General features: G+C 33.0%; 1 protein-coding gene across 1 annotated transcript in view; it reads right to left on the bottom strand.

Annotated features, from left to right (window-relative positions):
- LOC108732902 (serine/threonine-protein phosphatase 2A regulatory subunit B'' subunit beta) overlaps positions 1-9,685 on the bottom strand; it is a 77,957-nt gene that overhangs the window by 18,792 nt on the left and 49,480 nt on the right. Inside the window, exon 4 of the mRNA XM_025979904.1 lies at positions 1,107-1,464. Coding sequence (XP_025835689.1) covers positions 1,107-1,464 — 358 coding nt within the window. The remainder of the gene's footprint in view (positions 1-1,106; positions 1,465-9,685) is intronic.

Below are 9,685 nucleotides of genomic sequence, written 5' to 3'. Positions count from 1 at the left end.
TCCTTATGAATAATAATATAATAATCAACTGCTATTGAACACTTGGTGGAAGTTAACAAGCATATTATTTATGAAAAGAAAGTTTTTAGATTGCAACGAATATTTTCATAGAAGTGAAAGTTAAATAAAAAGAACAATTGTACTCCTTACTTTTTTGTACAATTATTTAAAAAATACTTTAATATACAGAAGATACAGTATTATAATTACTTTATTGTTGCTATTGTTTCCACGATTTTAGTGAAGCTATTCAAACTACGAAATCGCTAATTTTAAAACGACATCAGCGCCTACTATAGAATACATCCGTAACATGTTCACTTACAATTAAAATACATCAGGATCTAACAATAATTTTATAATAAACGTCATTGGTGATGATGTTGACATTGAAACAAATTGCAAGCACAAATTAGCAGTTGAACGTAGTGTTGGATAAAGTTCAAACACATCAAGCCCGTTGCTGGCTTCTCTCTCGTCGAGTTCAATTGAAATTCTTCAGAAGAACTTATTCTAAAAGTTGGCAAAGTTCTTTCTTTTGTTCTGTTGTGTAACTGGAGAACACTGATGTCCCAACAGCTTTATTTTCCTCGTCGCAATAATTGCTACCAAGAAGAGTTTTGCAAGATTTACTGTTTTCGATTGTCATTTACTTGCCAAATATCGGTCGCGATCAGAACGAGTTTTTGATTTCGTTCATTCAAACAATAAAATTGTTTTTTATTCGATTACGAAAATTGTTGGCACACAGATCTGAATCTAGTGACCAATATTGTATAATATAACAACTACTGACTTCCTTAGTAAAATATTAAGAGATAATTTGTTTCAAACGAATTCCATTAATTCGAAAAAATTACCTTTTTCGAATTTCTGTCAGTGTTGATCATTTCATATCCACGATTTCTGTATTCGCGACTTATTTATTCTTTTACTGTACTCTTCTATATCTTCTAATCTTTCTATATCTTCGAGGAACCAATCTTTGTGCAACTTTTATCTGATCTTTCTGCATTTTGCGTTTTGCACACAGAGAAAGCAACTTTTTCTTGACTATCATCTATCGATAGTAATCGGCATATCGATATATTCCATAATTATCTCACTAATCACAACACCGTTCTTCAACGCATTGATGAGTTTCTTCTCTTCCAGCGCAACTTCGTCCACCAAAGATTTTGTCGTTGGTGGCGATATGCTGTTGGAGATGATGGCCGTTTTGGTTGGCAGGCTGTTGTACTGGGTGTTTGATATTAACGTAACCGTCGGCGTTGTCGGTTTGACGTCTAGTGATGATGGTGATAGTCTTTTGGAATTTTCGCTGGCAGCGTTTGAGTTGAATTTGTTTTTGAGAGGCCACGCTTGCAGATTGCTGTCTGGAAACGTGACCTCTACCGTTTCCGGAAGACGGGGCTTTGGGGATAACTGGGGTTTTTGGCTTATTGCTGGTTTGGTAATTTGAGTCTGAAACAATTGAGATCAATCATTAAATCATATGCGGTACTAATATTACTTTATTAATCATTAATAACATTTGCTTTTAAAGATTTTCCACCTTCGGATTGGGTTTCCCTGTATCGGCCTGATTTAGGCTGGATCAGAAATGTAAGGCCTTAAAGNTGGTTTTCGTATTTCAAGAAGTATTAAAATTAAGATTATTTTAGTGTAAATCAACTTGTGTGTTGTTTAATTGAGTTGTTTCGCTTTTATATTTTTTATTTCTTACGTATACTCATACAAGACAACTCAACTTTGCATCGGTAAATACTAGTATTCCGTTGCATAACCAACGTTGTACCATGTGGTAGATTATTAGCATATTTGTGTGTGAAATATAAGTCAAGGTAGCCATAAACAGATGATGTGGGCATTGAATGACGAATGTGTCTAAATTAATTGGAAAAAAAATGCAGTCTGCTATATTTCACAATTACTACTACATGCTGTCTCTCGTCTTTATACACATATTTTTAACTTTCTCTTGTAAATGTGAGATTTTAATTAAAAAAGGGAATCATATTGGAGAAACTGATGCAGATATAGCAATACATTTCATTATAATAAAAGTTCATAATAGAGTCGACAGTCTTAAACAATTTTGTCATTTATTTTAATCCATATTACAAAAAATATTCTTTCTTATATTTCTAGGGTGCTTTTTCCTTTGCGAACCTATTGTTTTTTATAAACTGTTGTAATGAGCATCAGTAAATAGTTGTAGACACATAAATCACCTTTGGAATAATTCCGGGAGGCGTTGGAGAAGATTAAATTTTAATACGTTTTGGTCATGCTGATAAAAAACCATGTGTGCTTCTTTATAATAGAAAATATAATGCAAGTAATTTATTACACTATTTCAGGTGATAAAATTTTTATCACATATTTGTTGCGGTCAGTCTCATACGAAAAATATTCATAAAAGTTAAATTAAACTATGATAAAACATGGGTTCTGTTTATTGGTTAAACAATATCATTAAAGGAAGGAAATTTTACCATAATTTTATTGTACTTCATTAATATGTTTTGTTTCTAAACTAATTACAATGTTAGCAAATCAACCTAACAATATAGAAATCTGTTTCTCAAAATTACTCCTGAGGCTTTTTTGATTTATGGTTTTAGGTGTAAAATTATGTAGTAGACAGTACAACAAATATATCATTTACGTCAGTAATGCTTAGTTAAGATACCTAAAATAAAATAAAACTCCTTTTCAATAAGTAGAATTTCTGAAATATTTCTGACGAATTTCTTTTTCACAGTGACAAGCTTCTTCAGAGATCCTTCCATCTTCGATGCTGAATGTGGTCGACGTTAAAAAGACCATTGAAGAAGCCCGCCACTCGTGCTAACGAAACGTTAGGAAGCACCTCCAACTGAAGACGACCTTTAGANATGTAGTAGACAGTACAACAAATATATCATTTACGTCAGTAATGCTTAGTTAAGATACCTAAAATAAAATAAAACTCCTTTTCAATAAGTAGAATTTCTGAAATATTTCTGACGAATTTCTTTTTCACAGTGACAAGCTTCTTCAGAGATCCTTCCATCTTCGATTTTGGATGTGAATTGTGGACCATCGGAGATGGAAGGACCTTTGAAAAAGTTCGCCCCTCGTTCTAGCGAAACGTTAGGAAGCAACCCCAATCAAAGAAAACCTATAGACCCGAATCAGAATAGCATCAGATCAAATAATAAATCTATTTTATATTTTCTAAAGTTTCATTTAGAATTACTGAAAGGAAAACAATCAATCTGAGATTATTGCAGAAATGAAGAGAGCGGGTATCCCCGAGTAGTATTTCGTCTCATTAAACGTTTTTGGATTCTATGGTTAGTTTTTCAAGGGGATTCCAAGTTGACCAAACTTCTTTCTATTTTAAACAAACGTATGAGATTCGATTTTGGCTAACTCCAGCACGGTACATTAGAATTTCACTTTCATTTTGATATACATACATACCTAATTTCAATACTACTCACTTTTAGATTTTTTTTAATTCAGCTGCTATTGGGAAAGTTTTGTCAAATGTTAGAGTTTATATAGGAATCGACTTCTCAGTCATCAAAATTTAAAGTATTTCATATATTAGTATTAATTCTACGCGAATTTATTGTGTATAAAAAGTTCGCGTATTTATTTGAATAATGAAAGTTTACGAATATCCCAATAACCAATATTAATCCAATTTAAGCGTGTTAGCCATATAATAAACATCCACACACAATATCATCATGAAATGCGTGTATGCGTGCGTACGTACGTGCATGCGTGCGTGTTTGTGTAACTACCAACATCAACGTTAACATGGAATGTTTGCATGCATCTAGCTCTACTAGCTGCGTTTGTTTCATAGAAATGTTCTGGTTGCGGTTTGCGTGTTAGATGAAGATTACACTTATTTTTAGACGCTAACTTCTGAACTTGACGTGGTACTATATAATACAAGTAGTTAGTTTGCGGCTGGCAATTTAGATATAACAGTTAGATAACGTGTAATAGAAATTTAAATTTAGAGCGACAGAAGACTTTTCACTTCACTTTATTAAGTAATACTAGGAAGAAGTGTGAAAAAGGACTCGCTGACTATCTCAAGTGAAAAGAAAAAAAAGAACTTTCGGGTGGTTTATCACCACTAGCTACTAATGGTGATGGGTGAGCAGTCCCTTTTAGGATTATGCCGACCAAAATATGAAACGGACAGAGAGAGTCAAACTTTATCTGTGGAAAATTTGCCTAAGTGTTCAAAGGAAACTACAGAAAAAGTTGGACCAGGTGAAACGGACCTGGAATCCTACCGGTGTCCTCTAGAAAGCTAAACAACGGTCTAACCCTCCAGGCTCTAGGCCATCCTGCTCGGTCCTCACGTGAAAAATGTGTCTCTTATTATACCTGTACACAGCAGAAACAAAAAAAAAAATAGTCATCCCTTTCAAATAAATCTCTGAATATTTGGAATTATAAATTATATTATTAATTTTATAATGTGAATTATATCCGATTTACTTATGAGCTACCGACAAAATGAACTCTAATTTAAAATTATTTTTGTTCTTCGAATAAGATTATCTTGGGTAAAGTGATGGTAAACTTTACCTACAAGTCCCTGCAAATTAATGTTTCTTCTCTGTTGATTTCTGCCTATTATCAGACTAATAACGGTCTGGTACTTACGAAGGATATCTAGAGTTGGGAAATTTCCGAAGTACTCCCTACTTTTGCTAATTAAATAAAACTATTTTCCTAAATAACCTGGTCTTTAAAAATTTGGGCAACAAAATCAGAAACGTGAAAAATTTGTAAGTATTATACTTCGTTTGTAATTTTAATTCCTTCTTTTTGAAATACTTAAGACATCGTAACCAACAGATATCTAAATCTGTATAATCCAAACATTGATAATCGTACGTGACGTACCTAGTCGCATATACATATTTTCAATTGTACTTTTTCAGCAAATATGATACTAAACGTAAATGTAACAAAATAGAGATGGGACAGGTATCCCATTTGGATCCGGTAACCGGCATGTGTTTCGGATCCGGCCGAATACCGGATAATGGTGTCGGGTACTAGTTCAACCAAAACGAAAAAAACAGCAGGAATAATAACAATTACCTATTAAGAGTTCGGCAACGATAATAGCTAGTAGGTACCTAGTTACCCACTAACTTAGTATCCGGGTAAACTATTACCTGGTGCATTTAAAGAATAGCGCAACCATTAACAAACAAAAATATTGAAATGACATCTAAACTAATTTTTTAAAAATTCAATTGTGTTGTAGAAGTGTAAGCGTATTATGATTCTCTGATACACAAATATCAAATAGAAATATTAAAAAGAAAATTTGCAAAGACTTCAACGTAACATTTCTTTTATTAAATAGGCATGTTCATTGCAAAATGTAGAGGTAGAGCAACTGGTAAAAAATTTGAAAGTTTTATTGCAAATTAGAAACTAATTTCTGCTAACGATCCTCCTAATTTTCGCTATCCAATTAGTTTGACCCAATTTCAAATTTTTTTGTAACATTCCAATAATTAGTAATTACGTGTCCATTAAAGCTTGTAATTTTTTAAAGATATCTGCAGAAATCTGTTTCTCAAAATTACTCCTGAGGCTTTTTTGATTTATGGTTTTAGCTGTAAAATTATGTAGTAGACAGTACAACAAATATATCATTTACGTCAGTAATGCTTAGTTAAGATACCTAAAATAAAATAAAACTCCTTTTCAATAAGTAGAATTTCTGAAATATTTCTGACGAATTTCTTTTTCACAGTGACAAGCTTCTTCAGAGATCCTTCCATCTTCGATTTTGGATGTGAATTGTGGACCATCGGAGATGGAAGGACCTTTGAAAAAGTTCGCCCCTCGTTCTAGCGAAACGTTAGGAAGCAACCCCAATCAAAGAAAACCTATAGACCCGAATCAGAATAGCATCAGATCAAATAATAAATCTATTTTATATTTTCTAAAGTTTCATTTAGAATTACTGAAAGGAAAACAATCAATCTGAGATTATTGCAGAAATGAAGAGAGCGGGTATCCCCGAGTAGTATTTCGTCTCATTAAACGTTTTTGGATTCTATGGTTAGTTTTTCAAGGGGATTCCAAGTTGACCAAACTTCTTTCTATTTTAAACAAACGTATGAGATTCGATTTTGGCTAACTCCAGCACGGTACATTAGAANTTTCACATTCACTCTCATCATGGGCATCTCTATCACTGTCACCAACATCAACAATTAGTTCTTCTGTTTGTCTGTCTATTACTTGCTCACTGATCCCTATTTTTACCTTTTTCGAATTTCTGTCAGTGTGGAACTTCCCAATAGGCTACGTATTAGGCCCAGAAGCAGCGAAAGTTTAGGGACGTCAGGAACAGAAAAAGCTCAGACTGCGAGAAACTCGAATCAATGTTATTACCATTACAGTAAAAGTTTCTCATTCAGTTTCCTTATTCGCGTTTTCATTATTCGCGGGTGAAAAAGATGGAACACAGTTCCTGTATTCGCGGCTAAAAATTTCATTATTCGCGGATGCAATCGGTAAACAGAAAAGGATTAGGTGTCATTTATTAAGGGGATTGACCGCAATATTCGCGGGTGAAAAAGATGGAACACAGTTCCTGTATTCGCGGCTAAAAATTTCATTATTCGCGAATACAATCGGTAAACAGAAAAGAATCTATTCTAAACATTGTGATTTAACGCTGCGAGATAAATATGTGATTTTTTGTGTGGTAACGAACAAAAGTTCACANGAGAGCGGGTATCCCCGAGTAGTATTTCGTCTCATTAAACGTTTTTGGATTCTATGGTTAGTTTTTCAAGGGGATTCCAAGTTGACCAAACTTCTTTCTATTTTAAACAAACGTATGAGATTCGATTTTGGCTAACTCCAGCACGGTACATTAGAATTTCACTTTCATTTTGATATACATACATACCTAATTTCAATACTACTCACTTTTAGATTTTTTTTAATTCAGCTGCTATTGGGAAAGTTTTGTCAAATGTTAGAGTTTATATAGGAATCGACTTCTCAGTCATCAAAATTTAAAGTATTTCATATATTAGTATTAATTCTACGCGAATTTATTGTGTATAAAAAGTTCGCGTATTTATTTGAATAATGAAAGTTTACGAATATCCCAATAACCAATATTAATCCAATTTAAGCGTGTTAGCCATATAATAAACATCCACACACAATATCATCATGAAATGCGTGTATGCGTGCGTACGTACGTGCATGCGTGCGTGTTTGTGTAACTACCAACATCAACGTTAACATGGAATGTTTGCATGCATCTAGCTCTACTAGCTGCGTTTGTTTCATAGAAATGTTCTGGTTGCGGTTTGCGTGTTAGATGAAGATTACACTTATTTTTAGACGCTAACTTCTGAACTTGACGTGGTACTATATAATACAAGTAGTTAGTTTGCGGCTGGCAATTTAGATATAACAGTTAGATAACGTGTAATAGAAATTTAAATTTAGAGCGACAGAAGACTTTTCACTTCACTTTATTAAGTAATACTAGGAAGAAGTGTGAAAAAGGACTCGCTGACTATCTCAAGTGAAAAGAAAAAAAAGAACTTTCGGGTGGTTTATCACCACTAGCTACTAATGGTGATGGGTGAGCAGTCCCTTTTAGGATTATGCCGACCAAAATATGAAACGGACAGAGAGAGTCAAACTTTATCTGTGGAAAATTTGCCTAAGTGTTCAAAGGAAACTACAGAAAAAGTTGGACCAGGTGAAACGGACCTGGAATCCTACCGGTGTCCTCTAGAAAGCTAAACAACGGTCTAACCCTCCAGGCTCTAGGCCATCCTGCTCGGTCCTCACGTGAAAAATGTGTCTCTTATTATACCTGTACACAGCAGAAACAAAAAAAAAAATAGTCATCCCTTTCAAATAAATCTCTGAATATTTGGAATTATAAATTATATTATTAATTTTATAATGTGAATTATATCCGATTTACTTATGAGCTACCGACAAAATGAACTCTAATTTAAAATTATTTTTGTTCTTCGAATAAGATTATCTTGGGTAAAGTGATGGTAAACTTTACCTACAAGTCCCTGCAAATTAATGTTTCTTCTCTGTTGATTTCTGCCTATTATCAGACTAATAACGGTCTGGTACTTACGAAGGATATCTAGAGTTGGGAAATTTCCGAAGTACTCCCTACTTTTGCTAATTAAATAAAACTATTTTCCTAAATAACCTGGTCTTTAAAAATTTGGGCAACAAAATCAGAAACGTGAAAAATTTGTAAGTATTATACTTCGTTTGTAATTTTAATTCCTTCTTTTTGAAATACTTAAGACATCGTAACCAACAGATATCTAAATCTGTATAATCCAAACATTGATAATCGTACGTGACGTACCTAGTCGCATATACATATTTTCAATTGTACTTTTTCAGCAAATATGATACTAAACGTAAATGTAACAAAATAGAGATGGGACAGGTATCCCATTTGGATCCGGTAACCGGCATGTGTTTCGGATCCGGCCGAATACCGGATAATGGTGTCGGGTACTAGTTCAACCAAAACGAAAAAAACAGCAGGAATAATAACAATTACCTATTAAGAGTTCGGCAACGATAATAGCTAGTAGGTACCTAGTTACCCACTAACTTAGTATCCGGGTAAACTATTACCTGGTGCATTTAAAGAATAGCGCAACCATTAACAAACAAAAATATTGAAATGACATCTAAACTAATTTTTTAAAAATTCAATTGTGTTGTAGAAGTGTAAGCGTATTATGATTCTCTGATACACAAATATCAAATAGAAATATTAAAAAGAAAATTTGCAAAGACTTCAACGTAACATTTCTTTTATTAAATAGGCATGTTCATTGCAAAATGTAGAGGTAGAGCAACTGGTAAAAAATTTGAAAGTTTTATTGCAAATTAGAAACTAATTTCTGCTAACGATCCTCCTAATTTTCGCTATCCAATTAGTTTGACCCAATTTCAAATTTTTTTGTAACATTCCAATAATTAGTAATTACGTGTCCATTAAAGCTTGTAATTTTTTAAAGATATCTGCAGCATTTACAAATTTTATTATATTTCTCGTTAGTTAAGTTTTATATTCGTGTAAATGAGATTACAATACCTGAAGGTAACGTCACGGGGCTTAGCTAATGCTAAGGCAATAAAAACCATTACATCACTATCTCGTTCATTCATTCATTCATTACTGAATCCGCGGGCAAGGTCAATACAATTAGTGCTGAGTTTAAACAATTTTGCATAAGGAAAAACATTGTTGTTGGATTATAAAACATGTAGGTACTTTCAATCATATGCCACAGGTTGGTTATTTATTTTCTTTATCTTCTACATATCTCTGTACAATACTGTGGAATGTAAATTACGTAAGCAACAAATTTTGTACAACATGTTTGTATTACTTTTACTGTTTATAACATAATGATACGCTATTGCTGTACAAAAATTATGATAGAATGTTAAAAAAGAAAGCACAATCGTGAGTTAAGATGGTATGACTATTATTGTACTAATCACAAGAAAAAAATATTTCATTAACTGGCCGCAAAAAAAAATAAATTTAATTTGGAAACATTAGGTACATTTATTTTTTTATTTAGATAATAAAACTCTTTTTCAATAGAAT

Source organism: Agrilus planipennis, unplaced genomic scaffold, assembly GCF_000699045.2.
Source record: "Agrilus planipennis isolate EAB-ADULT unplaced genomic scaffold, Apla_2.0 scaffold22, whole genome shotgun sequence".
Taxonomy (NCBI): domain Eukaryota; kingdom Metazoa; phylum Arthropoda; class Insecta; order Coleoptera; family Buprestidae; genus Agrilus; species Agrilus planipennis.
This window is presented reverse-complemented; position numbering and strand designations above follow the sequence as displayed.